Raw genomic sequence first — 27626 nt, forward strand, 5'->3', positions numbered from 1 at the left:
CTTTCAGACTTTCCACCAGCATCCCACGGTGGTGAGTTTTACTCACTACTTTTTGCGAAGGTGTGTGGTTCCTGGGGTCCGTGTCCCAGCCTATTCACTTAAATCAGAACCACAGGCACAAATTGCTGCGTGGTGCAGAGGCAGGAGATGACGACAGCTCTATCAGGAGCCTCCTGCCTTCCTGAGGAGTGGAAAGGCTGAGGGAACTGGGGCTCTTTAGCTTGGAGAAGAGGAGACTGAGGGGTGACCTCATTAATATTTACAGATATATAAAGGGTGAGTGCCACGAGGATGGAGCCAGGCTCTTCTGGGTGACAACCAATGGTAGGACAAGGGGTAATGGGTTCAAAGTAGAATACAAGAGGTTCCACTTAAATTTGAGAAGCAACTTGTTCCTGGTGAGGGTGTCAGAGCCTGGCCCAGGCTGCCCAGGGGGGTTGTGGAGTCTCCTTCTGTGCAGACATTCAAACCCGCCTGGACACCTTCCTGTGGAACCTCAGCTGGGTGTTCCTGCTCCATGGGGGGATTGCACTGGATGAGCTTTCCAGGTCCCTTCCAACCCCTGACATTCTGGGATTCTGTGATTCTGTGAAGCCTGCTTGGACTCAACGCACAGGACCCTCTGGACTGGTAAGGCTGGGGCGCTGTCTCAACAGTGGGGTCTAAAGGATGAAGAGACATCATCCTACAGCTACTTCAAGGTGAGATGCAAAGATAACAGAGTCAACCTCTTCTCAACAGTGGAAGATGGTGAGACGGTGACCAACAGCCACAATTTGTGGCTTGGGAGGTTCAAATTAGACAACTGAAGGAAAAGAAATCCAAGAGGGTGGTGTGGCCAGCGAACAGCTACCACAGAGGAAGCGTTAATCATCCTCAGTTTAGCAAGACCGGGTGTAAATAATGCCCATGCACAGAGGCTTGCTTATATTTTTACCTCCGCGTTGTCCTGCAGCACTGAGCTCCACCAGGTAATTATGGACTATGTTTATTTTCTAAACCCATGCCTGAGGATTCCAAGATTCCCGTAGAACAGAACACGCTGGTTTTGAAAGATCAACCCACAGGCTCATCTCAAGCAGCACTTTAAAAAAGAATTTCAAAGGTTTGTTGGTTTGTTCTTTTTCCTTCTTTTCAATCTGGTTTACCCATGGAAACAAAGCCCATGGTTGTGCTGTGACAACTGCACCTTCAGTAACTCTGGGCGCAATATAGGAAGGGGAGACAGGGAGATCATTCACTGCCAGAAAAGCCTTTCTGTCTCTCTCCAAGACACTGAGCTTTTCCCCTGGTCGTCATCCATCTGACCACTTCCCAGCGTGGAGCGTTTAATGCCTGAGCACAGCAGAGATGTATACGAAGCAGAAAGCACTCAGCTAAGCATGTAAGTCCAACTTCTCCTCTCCTCAGGAGGCTGAAGTGTGTCTGTGAGGCTCCAGCACCCCCAGAGCTTCAACAAACATCCCCACGCAATTTGGAAGCAGGCAGGAACGCTGGGACACATTGAATATGCACGTAGCTCGTGTTAGCCCCAGCTCCCCAAATGACTCATCTGCTGGGCTGGCTGCCAGCTGCCTGGGACTCATTTGTCTCGTTGCAAAAATCCCTGGGTTCTCCTGATGAAGGGGAGATGTGCTACTGCTGGGGTTTTGTGTTCCTTCTCTGCAGCCACCCTGTCCTTTAGGACCGAATAAAAGGCCGTGGTGCCGGTCAGCAGCTCACATAGGGGCCGGCAAAAGAGGCTGTGCTATGCAATGTGAACATGCCCTGCCCTCTGCAGATGCTGCAGAATTTAGAAATAGCCTTGAATGGGGGAAAAATGTTTATAAATATGTAAAGGGTGAGTGTCAGGAGGATGGAGCCAGGCTCTTCTCAGTGACAACCAATGGTAGGACAAGGGGTAATGGGTTCAAACTGGAACACAAGAGGTTCCAGTTAAATTGGAGAAGAAACTTCTTCCTGGTAAGGGTGTCAGAGCCCGGCCCAGGCTGCCCAGGGGGGTTGTGGAGTCTCCTTCTGTGCAGACATTCAAACCCGCCTGGACACCTTCCTGTGGAACCTCAGCTGGGTGTTCCTGCTCCATGGGGGGATTGCACTGGGTGAGCTTTCCAGGTCCCTTCCAATCCTGGACATTCTGAGATTCTGTGGAAAAAAGAGTTTTGTGGAGCATAATGTCTCCTGTTGCAGTGCTACAGGGATGGGACATGGAAAGGTTCTGGGCTTGGCCAGTGAAGTGTCCTTGCCTGCCGCTGTGCACACGCAGGGCTCCAGGCTGACCTGTCCTGGCAGCAGCCCCCCCAGAGGGGTTCGCTGGTCTGGGTGGGGGGTCCTGAGTTTCAGCCTGCTCATACTAAAGCTGGACGGTCCTGGGTGAATGGTCACAATAACCATGACATGATCTGGCCTGAGATATTCCTCCTCTCTTAGTAAAAGCTCATAAGACGCAAGAGAAGACTTGGAAAGAGAGGAAAGGGAGCCAAGGAGAAGCTGTTTTTCCAGGGGTTAAAAAAGTGCCCGTGCTGGGAGATTATCATGAAGCCACTCGGGATCAGAAAGGGATGAGATGGGTTAATAACACCAAATCCATTCCTTGATTGCTTTTTTGGAGGTGGGGGAAGATGCTGATTCTAGCAGAGAGTTTCACCAACTAGAGGCAAGAGAGTGTCTCTTGGACGTGTGCAGCTTTTACTTTCCGGAGGCTGACGGCTTTGCTAGCGCAGCCTGGCCAGCCGGATTCATGCCGATGAGGAAGGACAAATATCTCCTAAGTGTGAAGAAAACCTTGAAGATTGAGTGTAGTGTTCAGCCCCCTGCAGAAAAGAGACCCTGAGTCAGAGCTCAAATGCCAGCGGTGCGTGGGGGACTACTGCATGTCAGCCTGGATGTAGAACATAGCAACAGCAAATGAGGTCGCTTACATGACAGAGTCTCCTTCTATAGGGGTGTCTGGGGGGGTGGGGAAAGGATGGTCTACCTGTGAATTTCTTGAAGGTCTCAGTGGAACACAATCCCTTCAGCTCCAATGAGGCACCTACTTTGAGATACCAGGTGGTGGTGTCTGCTACCGACACCCCCAGGGCAGGACTCACAGCCTGTGGCTGGCCACACTGTGACTGCCCCAGGGTCTCTGGTCTCTTCCAGCATCTGAGCTCACCCGACCTTTCCCCCATGCAGCTGGCCCACCGATGGAACCAGCCACAGCTTCATTGGCAGCCACAGGACAACTGGGACAGCAGTGTTTAGATGACACCCACCGGATCCTAAGCGAGCCCAGCAGCTCCACCACTGCTGCTTCTTATAAGTGTTTGGTACTTGTTCTCCCAAATCACGTGTTTTGGTCAAACACTTGAAGTTCGGGACTTTGCAGGAATCCTGGATTGTAGGGCTTCTCTTACAGAACAGTTGGGTCCAGACGCTGGCTATTGGGGTACAGGGTTGCTCCATAGCCAGCAAGTGGTGGTATGCATTCAATGTCCTCCTGCAGGGAACAATAATCACGAGGGGGAGGAAGAGGATCTGTATTTTCAGGATTCTTCAACTTGTATGACTCTTAAGCCTGCATTAGGAGAAGCTTCACTGCCATTTGATTTACCATTTGAGTTACCAACTGCTTTGGGCTATGCCCTAATGACGAAGTGAGGTAAGCAGTTTGCCATCCGTTTATGTGGCTGTCAGGTGAGCATATGTGAGAGCTGGCAGCCCCAGGACAACTTGCTGTCGGCATCCTGGGCTGGAGGCCAGGACCAGCACTGCTTTCATGGTCTCCCTCCCTTGGGTCTTACTCATCGTGCAGTTTTCCAGCAGTCCCAAGATCCTCCATGCTTATGTGTGCTGGAGGCAATAAGAGCTGAGATGTACACAAGGTCTCAGTCCCAGCCCAAACTAGCAGGGTGGATGTGCTGGTTTGGGTAGCTAGGTATAGGTGGAAAGCCTCATTTTCTAATGCCGTGGCAAATGTTCTGCTGTCTTGGTGACTGTGCTTGTTTCTGAGGACCTGTTTTCTTTCAGTCCGTGGGTTGCTTCTGTAGCCCACAACTGGTTCATTAGGAACACAGCTAATGTCTCCTCTGTGCAGGCGGCAGCAGCCCCAGCATTGCATCCAAGTCCTTCTCGCTCGACTTTGCAATCTGCTCGATATTACTGCTCTCTGATGCAAAAATAAATACCTACATAGAACAGGAACGCGCTAAAATGAAACCAGGATGCTGCATTTGAAAACGCTGCTACTCAGAAGGAAAATCACCTTCTCACTTCTTTTCCTAGCACTTACAAGAATTCCCTCCCTAAGACACTCCTTTTGTGCTGTGACTTCCAAATTCATTATAAGTCACAGACACATTAGGTGAGGTTATGAGGGACGTGGTTCAGTGCCAGTGTTGGTTTAACGGTTGGACTCGATGATCTTGAGGGTCTTGTGCAGCCGAAATGATTCTGCGATTCTGTGATTTTGTGATTCTATGATTTTATGATTCATTCTACGATGCTACGATTTCACGATTCCCCGTCCCAGCCCCATCTCCCAGCCGTGCCCTGCCCACAGTTGCGCATGCGCACAGCGGGTAGCGCCGCTACCGGGCGCGCATGCGCGCTCCCGCTTCTCCCCCCACACAAGCCGGGACGGCGGTTCGGGGCCCCGTAGCGCCGCCCCGCCGAGGTGGCCGCCATGCAGGTGAGGGCGGGCTGGGGGACACGGGGCTGCGGCGCTCCCTCGGGGCCGGGCGGAGGGCTGGGATGGGACCGGTCCGTGACGCTGGGCTCCCCCGGCTGCGTGTCTCCTCGGTGGGGCTCGCCCGGGCTCCCCCGCGGGGTGTGTGGAGGAGCGAACCCCCGGGAGCGGCGCCGGTGTCCGGGCACAGCCGGGGGGCGGTAAGCTGCCTCCGGCCGGCAGTTGCGGGTTCGGGGCTCTCTCCGAAGAACGTGGGGGTTTCCTATAGCTGGTTGTTCTGTGGAGGCTTAAACTGCTGTATTGCATGCATAGTGCGTTTTTTAATAAAGAGTGGTAAGTCTGAACTCCTCTGACGGCTGCTTTCTGTTAAACGTGTTGTTCGAACAGAAGGAGCTCTGGCAAAGGTGAATGAACCCGCTCCTCGCTTCGGCCACGGGTGATGTGTTAGTTCTTGTATGTTTCATCTGTTGTAAAACAGTGAGACCCCTGGACCTGGGGGAACAGTGAAAATCCGTCTAGATTTAGTTTATAGTTCGCAGGATGTGAGCAGGGTGACCTTGTGAGGTGGTTCGGAGGGAGGAGAAGCCAACACAGGGCAGTGGCTCAGCCCCGCTGACAGCTCGGCTCTGGCTTCAGCCCATTCCCCTGGCACTTCACCAAGTGTCAGATTTGTTAAGAAATTAACCAACCCTTCGTTTGTTTTCTTTTTCCTTATTATGAGTTCGCTCCTTGTAAAAGCCTCTTCTGGTGCAAATTTATGCCCCACAATTAGCTTGAGATGATTGCCGTGTCCTCTGATAACTTTGAACTGCAATTTGGTGTTTTTTTTCAAAACACAACTTCTTTTCATGCCTTCCAGGTGCTGGATGGAAGCAAGGCAAAGCACGCTTGTGGAGCTGAACCTCTTCTGCTGCAGTTGTGAAGGTAATTGGGTTTGGTATTGGCAGCCTTCCAGTTAAAATGGATTTGGGTTCATTGGACAGTTGACAGAGTCTTGACATTGAATGTTGTCCATCATTACATTATTTCCTGGTCTGAATGCTGTATCAGTACTCCCTAATGTTTTCAAAAAGGTATTTACTACTGTGAGTAATTTCCTCACGCCTTCCAGGTGGCAAACATCAAAACACTGGTACAAATTCCATGTCATGTGAAATGTGAAAACGCAATGGAGTTTAACAATTACTACTTTTAGAGTTGAAAGTACTGAGAGGAAAAAGAAGACAAATCAGTCTTGCTTCAGACTTTAACAACACATTTAGGTTAACTTCGTCAAACAATTCTGCTTGCTAATATGGGAGTATGATGTGTAGCTTTCTTTCCAGTGACAAATGTCATTATCTGATCATTTGTGGGGTGTGGACTAAGAACAGGAAATGCTTATCTTGTATCTGTATGAAATTAAAAGTTGTCTTCTAAAAAGTCTTTTTCTCTTTGGTTTACGCTTGAAAATTAACAAAGTAGCTGAGCGGGGTCAGGGGAGCTGCGTGGTGATGCAGAGACAGCCTTGTGAGAGTTGTTGATGCCATCAGACGGAGGAGAGAGTAAGCAGCGTACTGTTTAGTAAGTGGCCCTCAGAACTCACTTGTTCCGTATATCTCCTTGATTTGAAGTTCTCTAGGGCTTAGAGAAGCTTTGAATAGTTGAGCCAAAGTACTATTGCAAGGACTTTTCTCATTTAGAATATGTGTGATCTGGAGTTTAAAGTAATTTCGCAGCTAAATTCCTGCTGCGCTGTGATGGAAGCTCGTAAATACGCATTGTCTGCTGGTGGTTGGTAGCATTAAATACCTTGTTCGGCTGGACTGCTGTGTGTGGTAGGAGGAGATGTCCTTAGTGCAATAGCCAGTGTGTGTGCCATATTGTTCCCGACAAGGCGTACCATTTGTGGTTTTTTTGTTAGCTCTGTGAAATATTACACTTTATTATGTCCTCTTATACATGCGGATGCCTCAGATGCACGTTGTCCTAGAAAAAGAAATTAGAAATATTACTGTATGTTTTTAAGCCATCTTCAGTCTCTCTTGTTACCCTTACTTGTTAACTCACAACGGGGTCAGCACACTTGTCTTGTTTGCCTTTGTGTCTTTCCAGTGGGGATGATAACAGTGCTTTCCCTATTATTCTGAACAATAACTAATGCTTTTAAAGCAATGCATGCGTGTCTACGTAAGTACAGGCAGACTTCAACAGAACATCTCATGTCTACAGCATGTGTGCTAAAATATGCTATTTTCTCCCGACAGGAGAGGAAAAGGAATGCTGTGTGCTTTCCTCTCCACTAAGATTCTCCCTGCTTCCTCAGTAGTAATCGTGGTGGAGTAATAAATTGGGGTGGGTGGAATCGGTTTGAAATCACTTTATGTGGTATCCTGCACAGTGAGATCCACCCATTGCTGGAGGGTTTGACTCAGAACCTCAGAAACCCCATGCTTAGTTTGCAAGGGAAGTGGCTACCTGGGAGTACAAAAAGTTAAGACTCTGCAACTTGCATAGACAGAAGATAAAGTGGCTCTGGTCTTGTAAAAGCGAGACAGAAGGGAATCGCGAAGAGAAGTACAGAGGTAAAGAAAAAGATTGCTGTAACCTTTTCTACAGAGTGAAGGGTTTTAGAAGGATGGTGTCTCTGCGTAGCTGTTACAGTCATGCCTGTGATATGGCAAAATTGATATTTTTTTTCTCAGACTTGCTCTTTTATGAAATCTTTGGTCTTTTGGGCGTTCACTTTGAAATGTTAATGCTCATGTGTCTTACTGGGAAGATGTTGGAATGTTTTTAGGTCCTTCTTCCTTCATGGATAATTTAGATTAAAGAATTAAATGATAGTAAAGGTTGTCTTGTAGATGGGACAAGAAGCTAACTCTGACAGCTAAGAGTGAATTATGGCAAGATGGTAAACATGAATGGCCTGTAAGAATAACCACTTCTTACAATTTGAAATGAATATTCTTGCTTGATGGAATACAGAGTGCGTATTAAAATAATCTGCCTCTGGATTTGACACAGGGCTGTCATAAAGAATTGGGCATCCTTCCTCTTCAAATTGTGTTTCTCTTGATCTGTAAGGTTCCAAGCACAATTAATCACCATGTAGTCACTTTATGAAGATAGTGTTGGTTATTCTGAACTTCCTGCAACTAGCAGGTGTTGGCAAAGTCAGCACCTGCTGAGTGAGTCCTGTTTCATTATGAGCCACATCTACAGGAACTAAAGTATTACTGGAGAAGGGAGGGTCCAAAATGATGTGAGCAACAGAACTGGGTGGAAAATGAGGCTGAAGTCCGTTTCTGTTTTGTTTGTCCAAAGCTCCTGCTCTCTGAAACTTTAAAGTGGCATATATATAATTTTTGGGGGGGAAGGGGTAAGCACACACTTTTACATTTGAAGTCTGAGAGTCGCAGGTATGTCATGCTTGTGGAATCAAGGGACTTATTCATGCCTCACTGTTCTACTGAATCTGTCACTCGCTGTTTGAACAAGTAAACAGTGGTTTTGAAAATAAGTGTAAATCAACAGAGACGTTGGATACTGTTCAGAAGGTGCAGACTGCTCTGCCTGTTGGTGTTCAATTAGTCAAAATAGAAAACAGTATTTCAAAATCTTAAGTAGAGAAACCTCATCAGAAATCTTGGTGTTCTTTTATTTGAGCTGAATAAAAAGCCTTTGCTTTTGTAGTATCTGTAATATTTTTGTAATTGCAGCTGTTTAGGTACCACCTCAGTGGTCTGAAAACATCCTGTGCCACCACATCAACTTGGAGTTGGTTTCATCTATTGAATTCTGGGTTGTGGCTGTCCTCTCTGAATCCACAGAAGGCTTTATTTGAGGCTCCTGATTCTTCTCTTCTTCAGACGGTGTTACCTGACCATCACTGCCTTGTTTGCCACTTGCTAGGAGTGAATTCAGTACTAGTGGTACCTGTTCTCAGGAGAAGGTTTTCAGCTGTGGAAGATGCTTTCTCCTGCTCGTGTTGTGTTGGAACCTGTTTGGCTGCCTTCAAGATTGATTTCAAGATAGGCTTTAGCGTGGTGCTGTTACGGCGTAGTTGTGGTGCTCTGTCTTGCAGAGTCTTGCTCTAGGTTAGGAGTATGATCATTCTTGTCCTTCAAGAGTAATTCTGTGTTTTATATCTAAACTTGTTATCGTCCTCCAGTGGTATAACAGCAAGAGCTCTGGGTGCTACCTGAATGTACGTAGCAATGTTTATGTGATTTCTGAATGTCAATGTGATTGCGTTCCTTTTCAGCTCCAGAACAACCTGGCTCCAGCAAGACCCAGTTCTGAAGCGGATGGTCGTGCCCAGACTCTCTGCTTAAACTGCTTTCTTCTGTTGAATTTAAACGCACAAACAAGGTATCTCTGTAGTAGAAAAAGGCGTCTGTGCTATGTTCTCCGAGTGCTTCCTGTACGCGTATATGCTTGTTTTCTAAATATACCCTTCCTTCCTTTGGGAAGCAGATTAGAATGAGAGGGGAGTTACGTCTGGGTGGTAGATTTTGACATGTTCGTATATAGAGTGTCAGGAAGCAAGATGAAAGGTGACTTAAGGTCTGGGTGAAAGAAAACTTGTAGTAATTGTTCCTTTTCTTCTTCCCTTGGCATTGTTTGCAAGTCTTCTTTATTATAAGTGCTTTTGTTCATCCTTTTGAAGATAGTCACAGAGGCGACAATAGCAAAAGGTAAAGGCTGTAACTATACCTTCCCACACAGGCTCTGAATAATGTATATGTTAAATATTACCTGAACACTGAACTATAACGATGATAATAAAATGCAGGACTTCCAACAAAACTGCAGCTAAGACAGAAAGTTGCTCTCTTTTTGGTGTCAGTATGGATTTTGCTGGTTTACATTATCCTGTGAGCAATAATCCTGACCTGACAGGAGGAGGAGGGCAGATCAGAATTTGAACTGTTCCCTATTTCTTCAGCTTTTGTCACACTGCTAATCAGACAGCAGTCTCTTAGAGAACAGTCTGAGTGTTATGGTCGAGCGGGATGTGAGAAATGCCCTTTATGAAAGGTTTGCCGTGTCTACTCTGAACACCAAAGTGCTGTTCTACTCCTACCTCCCTGCACTCAGCTGGAATAGATTATAAAGTGGGTGGACAAGTTGCTTTGGTGGAAGCAGAGGTTCAGCGCTTCGGGGTGCCTTGTAAAATGACCTTAAAATGCCAACAGTTAAACATTAGTCTTGGACCTTATGTGTCCACGGGCCATTTTCCTGCAGTCTCTGAGCTTTTTGTCTGGCAGGCTGAGCTTCCTTAGAGCCCACAGTGTCCTTGTCCCACACCTCAGCGTTGCTTGCATGGTTCAGGCACACCGTCTTGCAGTGTCATCAAAGCCTCTCAATATACAGTAATAGAAAAACAAGCATTTATTTGAAAAAAGACCTCTAAAGCACTTGGCTGGGCTAAAGGCATTTTCTTGTCATAGCAGCTGTTATTCAGTAGCAGTTCATTATAACAAAGTGAATAATGAGAATGAAGCTGTAATACCTTTAAAGGAAAAGCTGTGTTGACAGAAGTGTGCTACATGGTGATGTGAAATAACAGACCAGAAGGATAATAAGAATCTAATACAGCAAACATTTCATGCCTGTCTGATAGCAAATGTGGTTGAGACCATAAGTTGAAAACATCAGCTTTTCAGTAATTTGATTTCTGTATACATGACTAATGAACTTCCTACTTTCAAGGAAGCAGTTCTCTGTAATTTAGGAATTGAGTCAGACTGAAGGGAATTGAAATAATGTGGTGAGTTATTAAACACTAGACTGTAAATATCATAGCTAATTGGTAGAGTACAGGAGAGGGTTGTGAAGAAACAACATCAGCTGTGCTGAGATGCAAGTTTCCCCTGTCTTTTTGCATAATTTTTAGTCTCTGTAGAGGTTGAAATAGAATAGAACCTGTCTAGGTATGACTTGTTTACCTGAAGAAGGTCAAGTTATTAAAATGACTTATCACCTTTGGAAATCAAACTCCTCCTTCAAGCAGACCAACTCAATCTCTGAGCAGCTTCGTATGTGTCATTTCCATCCCAATTCTGAAAAATTTCTCACTGAATTGAAACTGGGGAAAACTGGAACTTGCTGTCAAAGGCTGGTCTTCTATTTATGTTAAAATTCAAACTGTATGGGTGTCAGTTTGAGTTACAAAGAAGCAGTTGCTTCAGAAGTTGGTAAAATGCACGCTTTTGTATTTCTCATTGTATTTACGAACTCACATACGCCATCCATTGTGATGATTTCTTCATTCTGGTTAAGACTTGAAAATGAGGATTTGCTATTGTCTTGAGGCTTTGCGTGATGTGTTTTAAGTGTTTCAGTAAGTTGTTAAAGGGCTTTCAAAACATCACTTGTCTGAAGTTTTCAGACAAGATGTGAATTCTAAATGCTATTCAGAAAGGTTCTCTGTTAAAGGGGAATTGCCAGAAAACTTTGTTTTTAGGGCTTGCTCTTCTTTCATTACCAATGTTCTTATAATTACGCTGTTTCGAGGGATTTAGTTTTTCCTGTAGTCCAAGATATTTAGTTGCGAATTTACTTGGAAATCCTCCTGGCTGTCAAAAGTCTTGGAAGTGCTTTGCTTAGAAGTTTGCGCCATGATTTTTAAGTGTTAGGACCAACCTGGCAGGATGTGACTGATGTTCTGCAGAAGTACTCATGGGAGTATAATGTGTAATCATTTCACCTTTTTGGAGCTCTGTTAGCTGTGTGAAGCAGCCTCTGGCAGAGCAAGTGTGATGTTTTTATTTAGGCCTTCCATAAGAATATGCAAGTGTTCTTCTTTCTTTTTCTGCCATTTTATCTTGCATCTGTGAATTGTTCTCTCTGACTAAGCTCTGGTAATAGCTGCAGCTAGTAATGCAGGGAAAAAATATCTAAATGCCATAAGCACTGCTTGTTTTGGAGCATAAGTTGTCTGCTGATCTGTGATTTAGAAAGGCACATCATGGTTCTGTGAGAAATGTGATTTTATTTTTCTGGCCTTTTGGCAGCATAAAGTGACTTAGATTGCTCCTTTGACCTATTAACTCCTGTGGCTGCTTTGTTTCACTGGGTTTGAAACTTCTCCACGCCTTCCTCCTGTTTTGGAAGCTCTTTTTATTAAGCTGACTTCAAAAAATCTACCTGTAAACCAGTAGAATAGCTCAAAAAATAGTGCCATTGTGAGGGCTGTAAATCCTGGCTTGCATCAGGGTCTGTGTTGTTGACAAGGTTATTCCCATACTTTGCCTTACTGTGCTGGGAGAGCAGCGTAGGTGCATAGTTATTTTCTTCTGTTTTTACCATTTTTACCTCCCCAGACTTATTAATTAACACTCAAATTGTCTTTTTAGGTTTCCTCTCGTATTTGAGTGAGAGATGGCAGCCTGTGAGGAAGACAGAGAAACTTTTGGCTAGCTTAAGAACACGAGCACGCAAAAGCACGTTCATTTTCTCCTAAAGTAACTGATTGTGTGTTAAAGGCACCTTTGTATCCTGCCGTGCAGAGATGGTCAGCAGTCAGCTTCTCCCCATAGCAGACAGTGGCAAAAGGAAGAAGAAAAAAAGAACCAGAGCCACAGATCACGTCCCTGGGAAGTTTGAAGGTTGGTGGCAACTTCTAAGCTCTGAATTGTAATGATGTGTTTTCCCTCTGCTGGTCTTGGTTTCCTTAGCTAAACATTGCTCTTTGGCAAAAGTCATAAGTTAACATTTCTGTTATTCTGTATCCTCGTGGGTCCCTTCCAACCAAGGACGTTCTGTGATTCTTAAGACACTATCTCTGCAAGTAGATTGGTTCTGAGTTTTACATGAAGGTGGGGAAGGTGGATGAGGTCCTAGCAATTGCTGAGCTATAATAACATGTTTCTTGTAATTTTGATGCTGGAATGAAGTCTTTAGATTTTCCTTTAACTTGAAGGGGAGGAAGTGAAAAATGAGACCTAATTAAGGCTGGCACATGTACTGTAATACTGTCTATTTTCTGCCTTCATTACCAAGGGGATTTTTTCAGTTGCTGTCGTATGAGGGATGCTCATCAGATAAATAGCTTGTCTTGATGTTATTCACTGAAATGGCTAATGGGTCCTTTCTGCTGGATTTCTTTGGCAGACCTGTACAAGTTGACTGCTGAGCTGCTTGGTGAGGGAGCATATGCCAAAGTTCAGGGTGCTGTCAGCCTCCAAACCGGGAAAGAATATGCAGTAAAAGTAAGTATAGAATAAAAGCGACATAACTTCTGTCTATAACATGTCTTTTCCCTTCTAGTATCGGTGAAAATCTGTGATAGAGTGGGTAATAGGAGAAGCTTTTTGAGAATTTTCAATGCTTGAAATGAGCTTGATAACCGCTGAGATATGTCATCTAAAGTATTGTGCCTCTGGAGTGAACTGGTACATCAGCCACAGACAGAATTCACAAACAATAAATGACTGTGTGATGATTACATCTCAGAGCAAACTTTCCTCTTATGTCCTGGTTTGACTGTAGTCCTACCAGTTTTTACCCTGTTGTGTGAAAGAGGCAGAGTCATTATCTAGCATGGCTTACCAAATAGTGGAAGCTTATGAGAATGCTGCTCTGAGTTCAGAAAGCATCATGTAAAGCTGTCTCTTATTTTTTGATAGAGGTGAACCTTCTGCAATACCATTATATTAAACGTTAGGGCCCATTTACAGACTTGTGGTTGTCCTGAGTCCCCTGTTTAATTACAAACACATATAATAACAATAGGAAAGCGTTATGCTTGATTCATTTGCAAAAACTGTAGGCACAAAATTTTAAGCCCCTTTAAAAATCCAGCCCGTAGATGCTGTAATTTGTGTGTACTTTGTAGACTTGTTGAAGTTGAAAGTCTGTAATAAACAACTCACTGCATTATGAATAAGACATAATCAGACACCAAGTCCCATGTAGTACTGTTGAATAGCTGCCCATTCTGCGCTGGAGAACTCGGGCTGTGAAAACGAGAAACTGATACTGGATACAGATGGTGGTGTTTGTGGTAATGTCATGAGCTTTCAGTTCACATGGCGAACATTCAGTCTCGGCCTCTGTGAAAAGCCCTTGTCCTCGTCCTCTTCCAGCCTGAGGAGTGTGTGAAGGAAGGTGACTTCTGATGGCAGTACAGGAGGGCTCCGAGATTGAATGTATGTTTTTATTAATACATTAGGTCTTGTTATGTGATCTCCATGATGTTTGCACTATGAACAAAACTCTCATTTTGTAGTGAATTTAGTACTTTAATGCCTGTAATGACAAATCTGTTTGACTGTTCGGTGTCTGACCTGACTCAAATCTATTTTGGTTAGAACTCAAAAGGATATCCTTTCCTACACGTTGCAGAGTTAAAATGATGCAAGAAAAAGCTCGTGGTAACTGATCAGTGACTGTGTAACATGTGGAGTTTATTTCCTTTCCTCTCTTCCTGTCCTCATTTCTCTTGTCCTTTTGAGTACCTTCCAGAGCTCTGCTGACACCGTACCTAAGTGACAGATGAGAAATTAAACAAGCAAATAGGCTGGGTTTCTCTCTGGTGGGTGTGCCCGGGATTCAAGCTTTAGGTCGGTTAACTAATTGCAGAGCATATGTACAGTTCCTGCAGTAATTTTCTGAATGTGAGGTCTAACTCTTTCCACAGATTATTGAAAAAAACGCTGGGCATAGTCGGAGTCGGGTTTTTCGTGAGATAGAAACGCTGTACCAGTGTCAGGGTAACAAGTAAGTATGGAGTTTTGTGTGTGTGTTTATTTATCTGAAGTATCCTAATTTATTTTTCAAAATTTAAGCCTCTTATGTGTGACTAGGTTAGGAGCTTTGCAATAGTCTTCTTAAAACCAGTTGAAATTCAGACTTGACCTATTAAAATATGAATTTCCCCTTCTCTTACCTAGGAAATATAGGGAAATATTTACAAATTAAAAGTCGCACAACTCAATTAGCAACTAGGTCAGTGTAGCTTGAATATGCTTCAGCGATACACGGCTTTTGTCCGAATGAGGAATTAACAATTTGACACTCTTTCCTGTGATTGCACCATCAGCAAAAGCTGACCTGATACCAGCTGCTCTTGCTGTTCCTTTCCTTCATGTGTGGTTTGTCCTCCTTGTGTCAGCCTTCCTGCTTTTGCACTGGGCCTCTTAGGTCAGCCAAAAGCTAATGTAGTTTTCATTTGGCTGCGTGCTGACTTGGCGGAGCCACGGGATGAAGCAACTTTAAAGCTGCTACTCATGTTTGAAGAAGAGAGGAAGGCGATGCAGCCCGTGGCAGCGTGCTCTGCGACGAGTTTAAGCCAATTCTGGAACTACTCCTTTACATTCTAGGTTAACAGAGACATCTGTACAACAGCTGTTATCTATACTACACTTGTGTAGCTCATATAGAACCTTCTTGTTAAATTTTTAGTACAACACTTAAAGATAGCTTAAAAATAGAGGTGTTGACTGAACTCATAGGCTTGAACTGTACTATAGAAGAGCAGATTATATCTTTGTTCTGTGTGTGGTTAAGAGCATATGGTCATCTAGTACATAACTGATGGAAAAACTCAAGGTCTTGTGACCACATGCAGAATTTGGATTTTGCATGTACTTTAAATATATTAAAAAAAGCCTGACTTGCACGTTTGGTGTTCTCAAAGCGTCCTGTGGTGTTTGTTACACTGCAAAGGCTGTGCACTAAACAGGAGTTAGTCTAAAAATGGTAACTAATGCACTGGGTTTAATGCCGTGCTGACAGGTGCCTGTCTGCGCTGAGCCCGGTGTGTTCTGCCTTGTGATTTGTACAGAGAAAGAATGCCAGCTGAATTTTTCTTTTCGTTCTTGCCTTCAACACAAATGCAATGTTCTAAATTCTTAAATACAACCGATTACCAGTTATCTTCTTGTCAATTGAACAGTAGCAGAACTGTTTCACAGCCCTGAGTTTGATGTTCGGCCTCTTTCCCCTACTTAAATTTCAGTGTGATTTGGAATGGTGCTTTTAACACCACAGGCAACCAAAGCAACAAGAAAGAAGAGCGCTAATTAAACAGGTTACTTCTGGCACTTCCTAATTATCCATGCAGAAACTCTTCATTGTTTTGTGTATAATTAATGCTTAGTTCTTTTACTTCCTCTATTTTTTTTCTTTTTAAAGGAACATTTTGGAGTTAATAGAATTTTTCGAGGATGACACAAGATACTACCTTGTCTTTGAGAAGCTGCGAGGAGGTACCATGCACCAGCTGTGCCTTTGTTCACCCAGTTGTCTTGGTCCTGTTTGTCTCAGTGTTTTATAGCAGAAAATTAAGAACTTATTTTAAATGCTTGAGAATTTTAAGACGAAGTAGTAGAGGAAGTAATACACAAAGCTTGAAGTGTGGTTATTCTTGGATATTGATGGATGTTGTTATACGTTTGCAATCCCTTTCTGTAGCTGAGCGATGGAAATGCCTGTTCGAGTGGAAGCTTTGGAATGTAGTTAGTAGGTCACAGCATCTTCAGGCAAGGGCAGGCACACAGTATGTCAGGTTATTATGCATGATCTTAGTACAGCATCTATACGCTCTGGTAGCATTTTCCCTTGGTGTAGGATTGACTTTGTTTCCTGAAGCTCGTGGAGCGCTGTTGCAAAAAACCATCTTGCTTCTGGTGGCTGTTTGAGGGCAAATGCAGCGAGCATCTGCGGTCACTCATCTCCAGCAGGTAACGCTCCCCTGGGGAATGAGAAAGCTACATCAAACACTCTGTGGGCTTTTTTACATTTGTCTGCATTGAGCATAATCATAGTATGCGTTAATTTGCAGGGCTGTGCAAAACCACGAGTTGAAAGTGTCGTCCACCCTTTAAAGAAAAACTGAGTTTCTGAAGGAGTACACTGCTGCCCGTAGGGCATCATCTGTTGTCACTGGTCAAGGTGGTTTTCAGTAGGAAACCGTATGTGCAAGAAATAAAAATTCTTTTATTATAGATGCAGAGCAAAAAGAGGATATGGTTTTTCCTTGAGTAAAAGCTCGTGTTTGCCTTCCCTTAAAATTACCACATCATTTCATTGTGCTTTCCTCTAATGCTGTTCTTCTTAATGCACAGACTTCACTGACAAATTAGCTATAATAGGGCTCCATTGGGATGAATCTACATTTGCCTCTGTCTCATCTGTACATCCTCCCGGTGCTTAACCCTCTTCTTTGACTGTGAGCCTGTGGTTGTCAGTGTGCCTGCATGGCTGCTGAGAGGATAACAGTGCTGCTTCTTCCCTCTCTGAGCTGTGGGTTTGAATGGTCACCAAAGAAATAATGGGAATTAGGGGTCAGACCAGCTTCGGATGCACTGCAAATTCTGTAATGAGCAACGTGGTTGACAAGAATGAGAACGTTAATCTTCTCTTGCTTTAGTAACTCCAGTCTCGGGGACCAATGTTGCCTACAGTGTTGGGGTATGACTTGGGCTTTCTGTTTGCAGCTTTGTCTTCCTGTATCTATGGTAGCTGAAGGAGCTCTGTTCCTCTTTTAGCTGGGTTCAGATCACCACGATATGCAAAAGCTGTTTAATATCCTTGCCTGACTGCATTTTATAATTGAAAGTGTTAAAATCCAGCTTATTATGCTGAACTTGCGTGATTTGAGAGTCCTTTCCTCCTCTTTTTTTTTGCCTGTGAAATGCATTTTAGGAGGTGCTATATGATGCTTTCTCCCTGAATACTGAAGAGGTGGTAACAACTGTGGCAGGAGTGCCCTGCTGTTCTTTCTCTTTGTGGGATTTCTCCACATGGGCTGAATGTAAAGTCCGTAGAGTATGTTTTCATTGATATGGTTATAATTCTTATGTGAGAGAGTTTAGAACATCAGCTCTATTCAGAAGGGTAATGTGAAATAAACCTGCTGAATGGAATGAGCACTTCAGGTGGCTCAGTATTGTTTCCTGTGAAGTCTGGGGTCTTTTCCATAGGGATGGTAACATTCAAGAACTATTATTACTTCCTAAAGGTGTAAATAACTATAGGAGGAAAACCTATTGGCAAGCTAGGAAGTGTTGTTTTTGGCAAGGGAAACCTGTATTTGAAATCTGATAAACTGTTCCACTGTGGCCTCCCTTCACCCATCTGACACAGCGTATCTCTGCATATCTGAAGAATCGTTTGTCATATCTCTGCATATCTGAAGAGTCTTTTGTCTGTCTGTCTTCTTTTTGAGTGCTTTCCTGCTTCCTTTCTGCATCCTTGCTGTGGAGGAGTGACAGCAGCACTGATTGTGTAAGAGTAGGAATTACCACAATAGAGAATGAGAGGTTTCCTTCCACTTCTAGAACTGAAGAATGAAAATTAAATCGCCTGAGATATGAAATATTTACTGCATTGGGGGCTAATAACAAGTGGCAGTTACTTCTTGAATTTTCTCTGCCTAATTGCTTTTGTAAATAGACCTGTCTGGGTTAGAAAATGTGAGGCTGTGTAGTGGACTTGAGTCTCTGCTGACAAGAATTAGAGTTTTTTAAAAGACATTTTTAATCTTTTGAGGAGATTGAGGGAATTCACTTAGAGGAGGTGAGGAATCAAACCTCCCTTTATCCTTTGTTAAAAGGACACCAGTGGAGCTGCAAGCTCCTTCAGTATGTTCATATTTGAGAGGTCTTTTGTCAGATTTCGTGTCCCTGGGGAAATTTTCTCTCAAATCAGTGTATGAGCCTTACCTTGATGTCAGTGGGAATTTTACTGTGTATTTAAAGGTAGAATGACTTTTTATTTGATGGTACTGAGACAAAGCATATGCTTGACTTTCAGTGCAGGGCTTCAATTGCCACATCACACAAAACAAAGAGGGTTAATTAGAGCATGGCCACCCGTGACCTGGGACTGGGTGGGTTTTACTGAAGTGTTGCATACCCCCTTAGCCGATATTTGAGTTTTACTGGTGCTATTACCAAGTCTCTACTGCTCACAGTGTGTGGAAAATAGACCAGTCGTGCTGGGACAGTAAAAAGTGATTGCCTTTCATGCTGTGCCCAAATGAGAGGACTGCAGAGTTGGGGAACTATAATACATTCTAGCATGCTTAAGTATTGAAGCTGCTCAGCTGAACCTTTTTCTTCTTAGTCGTCCCCCTCTTTGGTCCGTGGAAGTTGCCCACTGTGAAAGGCTGTTGTAAAACATGATAAATTAGGTTATGGATTCATGATACTTGGCACTACTTTGTCATTATTTTCCGAGGCTAATTTCCTATAAAAACATGGGGTTATGACACTTGAGTTTCTGCCGTGTAAACATACTAGGACAGAGTGTTAGTTGCAAATAACTTTTTCTCAATGACTTCTGGCCCTGTTCACGCTGAGATCAGTTCTCCCTTGACGTCAGACTGGTAGTGGCTATTGCATTTTTATCCTTGTATCGACAAAGCCTTTTCTGAGCCCAGGCAGCATTCGTACTGAGGTTTTCCCTTTGACTGGTTACTCTTACAGGTTCAATCCTGGCCCATATACAAAAGCGGAAGCACTTCAATGAACGAGAAGCCAGCAAAGTGGTGAGAGACATTGCCTCTGCTCTGGATTTTCTTCATACAAAAGGTGAGGGAAAGCTGTCTCCATCTTTACTAGTTGATATGTTACACTTAGATTATGGAGCACATTTTAGCTGTAAGCAGTCAGCCTTTGCTAGCATTTCTGTTTGTAGCAAAACCAGATGATTTATGCTGTTTTCCTCTATAATATTATTTTCATAATGTGGTAGTTTAAGTAGTCAGCTGTGTTAGGATGGTATGGCCTTTTGGAGAAGAAAAGTTAAATTGGCATCCAGGGAGAATTAACATTAGGGTTGAATCTGTTTGCTTGTTACCTAAGCCACCATGTAAAGGTTACTTAAAAGGGTCCTAATATCATAGAATGTTAGGAATTGGAAGGGACCTGGAAAGCTCATCCAGTGCAATCCCCCTATGGAGCAGGAACACCCAGCTGAGGTTCCACAGGAAGGTGTCCAGGCGGGTTTGAATGTCTGCAGAGAAGGAGACTCCACAACCTCCCTGGGCAGCCTGGGCCAGGCTCTGCCACCCTCACCAGGAAGAAGTTTCTTCTCAAATTCAAGTGGAACCTCCTGTGTTTGAGTTTGTACCAAATACCCGTTGTCCTACCATTGGTTGTCACCGAGAAGAGCCTGGCTCCATCCTCCTGACACTCACCCTTTCCATATTGATCCCCATGAATGAGTCCCCCCTCAGTCTCCTCCAGCTCCAGAGCCCCAGCTCCCTCAGCCTTTCCTCACACGGGAGATGCTCCACTCCCTTCAGCATCTTGGTGGCTGCGCTGGACTCTCTCCAGCAGTTCCCTGTCCTTCTGGAACTGAGGGGCCACAACTGGACACAATATTCCAGGTGTGGTCTCCCCAGGGCAGAGCAGAGGGGCAGGAGAACCTCTCTTGACCTAACGTAAGCTGAATGTGTGGAGAAATATGTATTTGATGTGTTAGGGCTGTAGTAGGTTGCTTAACAGCTGAAAGTCTTGGGATGCTGTTCAAGGAAGTTTAACATTGACTCAGCTGATATCTTTCTGTAGTTTTCTCACAGCTTTTAGTTTTAATTCCCTTTTCCCCAAACAAGAGGGGAGTGATTCATTAAAATGCCTTTGGAGCAGCAGTCCACTTTCTTTCTTGTTAGCTGTGAATTGGTACAGCAGGGACATGGCTTGCAGAATCGACTACAACAACCTCCCCTTGCATTTTATTGTTCTCTTTATGGTTCTTCTGTGTGAAATTAAAATAATTAGTAAGTAGCATACAGAACACTCCAGTAAACAGGAAATTAAAGCCATTTTATTGCACAGCTTAATGGTGAAGTGCTATAGCTAGATACCTTAAAAATTTGAATGGTGATAACTAATTCTTTTTTCCAGGAGTAGTTTAAAACTCAGCTGGATGATAATACTGCCTTACACCCACTTGGGATATGTGTGCTTTATTGCTGATAATCCACTGGAGGAGTGTTTAAAGGCAGTTATTTTCTTTTCTCAGTGTTGTGTGCAACTGCAAAATGTTATATAATCAGACATTTGAATTCAAACTATAATACAAAAGTGCTGTTTTGCATTGCGAGCCAAGCCAACTGTTGGGAGTTTTGTCAGCCTTGCTGTGCACATCAGCATGGGCCATCTTCATTTGTCATGTTTCCCATCTTCCAAGAGTGAGCGATGTGAACTGCATCGTTATGGAAGCTCTGATTCCTTTGGATCAGTGCTCTGCTGTGCTATTAGTGTTATATTGTCAGTCATGTCTTGTGGCGTGTGCTGAAGAGGAGACATTTGAAACTTCCTTACCTAGAATTTGGTGGGATATTTTCCTTCTTGTACTCCGAAGTAGTATCAAGTGTGCTTGGAGTGTTAATTTTTTTAAGCAAAGCTTAAATTATAGCAAAGCAATTTGGTTTTTCCATTCTCATTTTCTGCCTTCCCTTTAAGTTTGATCGTATTAAATAGAGAACTTCCAAATATTGTGTGTTTAGGTATTTCAAGAACTGCTTGGACAACATCTTTGCATGTGTATTTAATGGGTAGATAACGTTGTTTCCCTGTTGGTTTTACCTATTCTGATAGCAGCTGAATGAATGCAGAAGCCATGTGGTTGTTCTCCTTTAGCTTTATATTCTGCAGCTCCAACCAAACCCTTTAATTTTTACTTTATTTCAGGAATGGGTATTTACCTCATTTTTAAAGGGGTGATATTTTCACCTGGGAACTTGGTCTTTTTTGGGGGAGAGTGTTTTGGGTATTGCCTGTGCTGGTAGGAGTTCAGCAAACCACCAGTTGATCTCCCTGGAAAAAAAGACCTTACCTTAGAAGGCATCTTAATAAGCCGACTTTAATTAACATAATTAATTTGGCCTAAGCCAAAAAGTTCCAGTGCTAGCAGGTTCTTACTTGTTTGCCTGACTCTCATGTACATTTAAAGATGATAAAGGCGTAGCAGGATGCAACAGTGACTTTTAACAAATACACTTTGAAATTCAATTATTTGCAGCCTCATTAAGAGGGGGTTGTGTAGCAAACTCAGACCTAGAATATTTCCCAGGCCAGCTTGTAATAAAGAGAGCTAATGAGAAATAAAACAGGAGAGTATCTTCTCTAATGGACATTTGTACTCTTGTTTAGGTATTGCTCACAGGGACCTGAAGCCTGAAAACATCCTGTGCGAATCTCCAGAAAAGGTGCCTCTCTGCAGTGTGTTTTTTAGCTTGGTTTCCAAAGACAGCCCTCACATTTTGTCTTTCTCTTCTTGAAGACTTTTTGAACCCATTAGTGACCTTCAACTATATTTAATAGAACTGTAGCCTAAAAGAGACTAAATTCTTCTGCGAGCTGTAAAAATGTTGAGCGTCTGGCTAGGAGATAAAAACCAACTGGCAATTGCAGCTTAGCATCTCATCTGCTCTGAAGCAGCACCCAGATGGACAAGTGATGTTTACAGGCCAACTGGTCATGACATGGAGTTCCCAAAGTGCCCCAGTGTGTACTGGCACTTGCCTTGTCAAATAACAAAATTAATGTAATAGGGTCAGGTGCTGGGGATGTGGGAGCAACTGGGGTAGAGGAGACAAATACAAGTGGAATATACATGTAAGAGACTGGGTGTTACTGGTCCTTCTGCTAGAACAATTTGTGTGTTCTCCTGGGGTTTTCCACATAGTGCTGTATTTGTATATATTGCATTAGTCCCAGCCTTCTGGACCTCTTACTGTTTTGTCTTTGTTTTTAGGTATCACCAGTTAAAATATGTGACTTTGATCTTGGTAGCGGGGTGAAGCTGAACAGCGCATGTACTCCAATAACTACTCCTGAATTAACAACGCCGGTAAGACACCTTCTTATCTTCTTCTTATCTGCAGAGGAGAGCTTCCAAAGGGCTTACTGCAACTGCACCAGGAGTCAATAGTTCATTTGAAGTGGTTTTATGTGTAGTAAGTGCTGTCTTGGTTTCCCAGTCATAAGACAAATACACAAAAGCACAGGAGGTCATAGTGTTAATTCTCCTGTTGGCCAGAAAGTAACACATTGGCTTTTACCCCATTAAATGAAGAAGCTTTTCGTGAAGCTTTTTTGGGCTGAGTTTGAACCTTAGTTCTGTATTCATTTCCCCATATTTGGGTTCTGTAGCTGAGACCCATGTGCTAAGGGCAATGCAAGCTCTGTAATCAGTCTGTGGCTTTATAAAAGACACGAGTTTGAAAAAGTACAGTGCTATGCTAATCTCACGGTTTTGGAGGAGTCTGTTACAGAAATCACCTCCCATAATATACCTGTTTACTTTCTGAAAAGCCTGATAACTAATGGGTAAGATTTAAAAACCTGAAATATGTAAATTAATACTTTGACCCTGTATGAAGGATCACAGATTCATATGGAACAGCTTATGATTCTGCTAAGGAACAGTAGGAACTCTTTTGCCTTCTATTAGGTCTCTGTAGTCCTTATACCTGCAATGTGCTATTTATTTCCTATGCAGCACACTCACAAAATGTTTCAGAGCTCTTGGCAATTCCATTTAACCTTTGAGGGATGCTGCCTGCTATAAAGAGAGTGAAATGATGAACTTGAGTCTTGCTTTGATTTGACCCTCCCTTTGAAAACTTGTCTGAATTCGATTTCCCAGTGTGGCTCTGCAGAATACATGGCACCTGAGGTGGTCGAAGTCTTCATGGAGGAGGCCACGTTCTACGATAAGCGGTGTGATCTTTGGAGCCTGGGAGTGATCCTGTACATCATGCTCAGCGGTTACCCCCCTTTTGTGGGCAACTGTGGTGCAGACTGTGGCTGGGACAGAGGAGAGGTCTGCAGAGTTTGCCAGGTGAACGCGCCTGCCCTGGGCATTTGTGAGAGTGTAGTTTGCCCCGTGAATTTAGGGTGTGAGGCTTGCCATAATTCCAGCAGCGAAGAGCTGTGTCTGTAACCCAACCAGTTATCTGGGAGGGCAGGCTGTCACTGAGAAGTGATGGTGGTGATATAGAAGCTGAGTGATGATACCCCTTTCTAAGGTAAGATTTGGCAACTGCCTCTTTGTCCTCTTGATGTGAGACCTCAGAGCTTCTTGGTGTCCTCTCCCTCACCCTGCAATCCTCCTGTATCCTGCAATTCTCCATGTAGTTTATGGTAATCACCACAATTCCTCAGATAAAAGCTGAGCCCCAGGGGAGCCTCCACACAGGGCCTGAATTTATTCTTCTTGAAAACAGAGTACGTTGGCTGCACTGTTATGGGGAGGGTGAGGGGAAGCTGTTTTCAGCAGACAATGTGTCGTATCCATCTTAGGATGTGCTGAATGATCTGTGGAGCTGCCCATCACTCTGCTGACTCCATAAGGTGACGGGATGATTTCAGTTGTCACCGCCACATTAGGCGGATAAAACTGAGTGAGAAGTCTTCTGGTTGCACTCTAGTTGCTATTTAAATTAAAGAAATTTTCCTCTACTAGAACAAGCTTTTTGAGAGCATTCAAGAAGGCAAGTACGAATTTCCTGACAAGGACTGGTCACATATATCCTCCGAGGCCAAGGATCTCATCTCAAAGCTGCTGGTTCGTGACGCCAAAGAACGACTTAGTGCCGCTCAAGTTTTGCAACATTCATGGGTTCAAGGAGTACGTATCCCCTTTATATTTAAGGGTTATTCTTATTCCACAGCGATAAACAAGCTGTTAGTTGTCTCTAAACTTTTAATAGAGACATTGTGTGTTTTAGGGCTATTATCTTGATTAATTTAAACAATATGCCGTGGGTTTATTCTTTCTGGAGCTGTGTGTGGTAAATATTTGGATGCAGTTGTCAAGCTTTAAGTGTTTGTTTGTGTGGTTTGTCGGTTTGTTTTTGGTTTTGTTTTTTTTTTTTAATTAATGCTTTATGCATTTTAAATGGCTTTCTTGTGACTACCAAGCGCTGCAGTACACGAATTATGATGTTACTCTTTAATACAGTAATGTAGGATGCTGGTAGAGTTTTACAAGAACAGCAGTGACTCCTTTTGCTTTAATTCTTAGTTCAAGAAGGAAGGGATAGACCCTCTGGAGAGTTTTCAAAGCTTTAGTCCTATACCTGCAAACCGTGGTATCTTCTTGTGAGGGGAGATGGGCTATGAAATATGTCAACAGTGACTTGTAAACCAACAGTGATTTGTAAACTCACAGTGAATTAGTTTATGTGCAATATCAATTAACTGTAAAGATTTAGGAGAGTCACCCATTTTTAATCACTCTTTAGGAAAAGCTTGGTTCCCAGCTGCTAATATGTAACTAAATTTTCTTATCTGCTTCTTCTAGCAGGCTCCTGAAAGGGGATTACCTACTCCTCAAGTTCTTCAAAGGTAATTCTTCTTTTGGTAATGTCTGTAAACGTGGCCAAGAATCATCACTGAAAGAATGTGGAGAGATAGGAGGTGACAAATCAGGGGGGAAGATCCCTGGCTGAGAGTGGAACTTGAGAAATGTGCAGCACTAATTTCATTAAGAACATCAGAAATATTAAAGCTCTGACTTATCTTTGTGATCTAATCGTGTTTGTTTGTGGGAAAGGCGTTGGGGAGGATTCCTGTGGTGCGCTGCTCATCTCAGACAGGAAACAATGATGGGTTTGGCAATTTGCTACCCAGGAGGGGGGAAAAAGACACGAAGGCGTGTGTTATCCAAAGAGACTGCATTCTGATGGGTGAATAATCACCGTATCCACAGGCTCGGATCTGACTTCCATTGTAGGTGGTGGTAATCACAATATCAATTTAAGTGTGAGCAGGACAAAGCTCATTTAAAGCAGTTTGATGGTAGATTCTGGATGCCATAGAGCCCGAGTCACACATCTGTGCTTATTTCCGTGTTTGCCACTGGTGATTTCAGGTGGTTCATCCCATCAGAAATGCATTTCCTTAAGCCAGATGTGCAATTGTAGTGGGATTGCAGTGCTCCAAAGCAAAGGTGTTGCCTCATATGCCCATCCTTTTTTTAACGTGTAGGAATTAAGCGTGGCATCTCAGGTGCCTTCCTGGGTTTACATGGAGAGTTCTTGGCAGAATGAGGACTAGAGCTGTGGCTATTTCCAAAAACCTGGAGTGGTCCTTATGTATTGCTGGCCCTTGCAATGAGGAGAGATGCGTATATCAACTGGCCATTTTGCCTGCTGAGTTGATGTTTTGATAGGAGAAATAAAACTACCTGAAAGCAGATATTCTTCTGTGAGGGCAAACAGGTGAGGCGACTGTGTGTGTTGTAACTGTGTTCTCCTTTTCCCCTGAAAGGAACAGCAGCACAAAAGACCTGACGCTCTTTGCTGCCGAGGCCATAGCCCTCAACCGCCAGTTGTCTCAGCACGAGAACGAGCTCAGCGCGGAGCAGGAGAGCTTGGCCCACGCCGTGTGTTCCATGAAGCTTTCTCCTCCGTCCAAGTCCCGCCTCGCCAAGCGCAGAGCGATGACGCACGCCACCAAAACCAGTGACTTTCAGCCAGTTCCCCATAAAGCCTTTTAAATGTCTTTCTTGCTATGGATTGGCAAGAACAGCCTATGCTCTTATTTGGATTTTCAGTGCTGATAAAAGCTTCTCTGCTTCTGACTCTTTGATTAGAAGCTTGCTCTTGTGATGTGACTTGTAACTTTAAGGGGACGGCTTTTTATGGGAAAGGATTTTGCCTGTCAGATTTGGTGCATTAAGATAATTTAGCTGATCTTTTTAAACTGGAGAAGATGGGTTTGCTGCTGTATCATCTGAGGTGATAAATCACCAAGCTTTCCTTATTTTCTTCTTAGAAGAGCATGCTTTAAATGCAAACTTGAAAACATCGGAAAGAATAATAGGCTTTCTTGCTTTGGCTGGCAGAGCCTCATGTCTGTCCCTGCCTGTGGTTTAGCGGCAGGGGCTGTTTTCAGCCAACGGTGCCCTTCTCTCTGTAGTCTCAGGACACAAAGATCATGACTGGGTGAATTTCTGTCTCCATTACCTTCATTGGGCTTAAATATACGAGGATAATACTGTAAAGGTGCGAAGATAGCTCAGGCTTGTAGAGATGAAAAGGACCGGGGTGCTTTCTCTTCCCGTTGATAGTTTGTGTGTGGATGAAGCTGGGGGTGTGTTATTTCTTTACCTGACATCTCTTTGTTCTTAACTAAAATGTTCTCCATACCATCTTTTTTGTGTGTGTCCCCTCCCCTGGCATTTAGTCCTAAGTCTGATAACCATGGTATAACATGCTGTTCATATAATAGTTTATATTTAGTATCTGTTGTTCTTTTCCTATTCTAATGCTATCCTCAGTCACACCTTTTTGTAAACTCCTGTTTCCCCAGGTCCTTTTGTGTGTGTTACCTGGAGTTCTTAATGTGAACAAACAGTCTTCAGTGAATTTTGGCATGTGAATAATGTGGGATTATGGAATGCAGAGGTACATCTGTACAAAATGGGTGCTGCAGCTGTTGCGTTTCAGCCCCGCAGTGACCTCAGGCTGGGTGTCTTCCAGTTGTAGTACTGTGGTGCACAAGGGGTCACAGTCATTTGGAAGGGTACCAGCTAAAAAGCTGAAGATTGTAAGTGACCAAGGTGACGTGTCCGTGGACAAGGACGCAGATGTTGAGCACTTTCTGACACATAAGCTGTGAAAATTGGGCTGCTAAGATGCCCGACATGATGCACCTTAAACTTGCCAGCTCTTTCTGAAACCCTTTGCCAGGGCATTGTGTGGAGAGGGGGAGGAGGAGGCCCCCAAGCGCCAGCACAAAACCCTCCCAAACAGAATGAGAAGGAATGAAGTAGCAGATCCAGCAAGCGCTTGGAAATGGAAAGGTCAAAGCTGAATGTCTTTGCATTCAGCGTGGTTTTACATTATCTTTTAGCAGTGTGCATACAGCTATTTTTGTACTACATGCTTTATTTTATGACTAATACTAAAGCTGTTATTTAAGAGATTTTATATGTTGTGCCAGTGGACAGATTATGAAACGTATTTTGCTTTGTTTTTATTAAAATGCTTTAAGTTATGAATTTATCA

The 27626-nt window shown here is 43.6% G+C and overlaps 1 protein-coding gene across 2 annotated transcripts; it reads left to right on the plus strand.

The window, feature by feature from the left end:
- The first annotated feature begins 4556 nt into the window (after positions 1-4556).
- Positions 4557-27626, plus strand: MKNK1 (MAPK interacting serine/threonine kinase 1). Of its 2 annotated transcripts, none has more exons than XM_065842264.2 (14): positions 4557-4669; positions 5526-5590; positions 8913-9019; positions 12139-12261; positions 12767-12864; positions 14295-14374; positions 15791-15864; positions 19087-19191; positions 21760-21815; positions 22364-22459; positions 23258-23452; positions 24077-24241; positions 24917-24960; positions 25885-27626. In XM_065842264.2, the coding sequence occupies exons 4-14, from the start codon at positions 12165-12167 to the stop codon at positions 26111-26113; spliced, it is 1239 nt and encodes a 412-aa protein (XP_065698336.2). In that variant the 5' UTR covers positions 4557-4669; positions 5526-5590; positions 8913-9019; positions 12139-12164; the 3' UTR covers positions 26114-27626. The 2 variants fall into 2 exon arrangements, with proteins under 2 accessions (XP_065698336.2, XP_065698337.2); XM_065842265.2 differs by having other exon boundaries at positions 24920-24960.

This window comes from Patagioenas fasciata, chromosome 6, assembly GCF_037038585.1.
Source record: "Patagioenas fasciata isolate bPatFas1 chromosome 6, bPatFas1.hap1, whole genome shotgun sequence".
Taxonomy (NCBI): domain Eukaryota; kingdom Metazoa; phylum Chordata; class Aves; order Columbiformes; family Columbidae; genus Patagioenas; species Patagioenas fasciata.

Excerpts from the sequence above, each read along its gene's own strand:
- MKNK1 (XM_065842264.2), top strand. The coding sequence starts at position 12,165 with ATGGTCAGCAGTCAGCTTCTCCCCATAGCAGACAGTGGCAAAAGGAAG. Across the intron at positions 14,375-15,790 it reads TACCAGTGTCAGGGTAACAA|GAACATTTTGGAGTTAATAG; the intron begins GTAAGTATGGAG and ends TTCTTTTTAAAG. Across the intron at positions 24,961-25,884 it reads ACTCCTCAAGTTCTTCAAAG|GAACAGCAGCACAAAAGACC; the intron begins GTAATTCTTCTT and ends TTCCCCTGAAAG.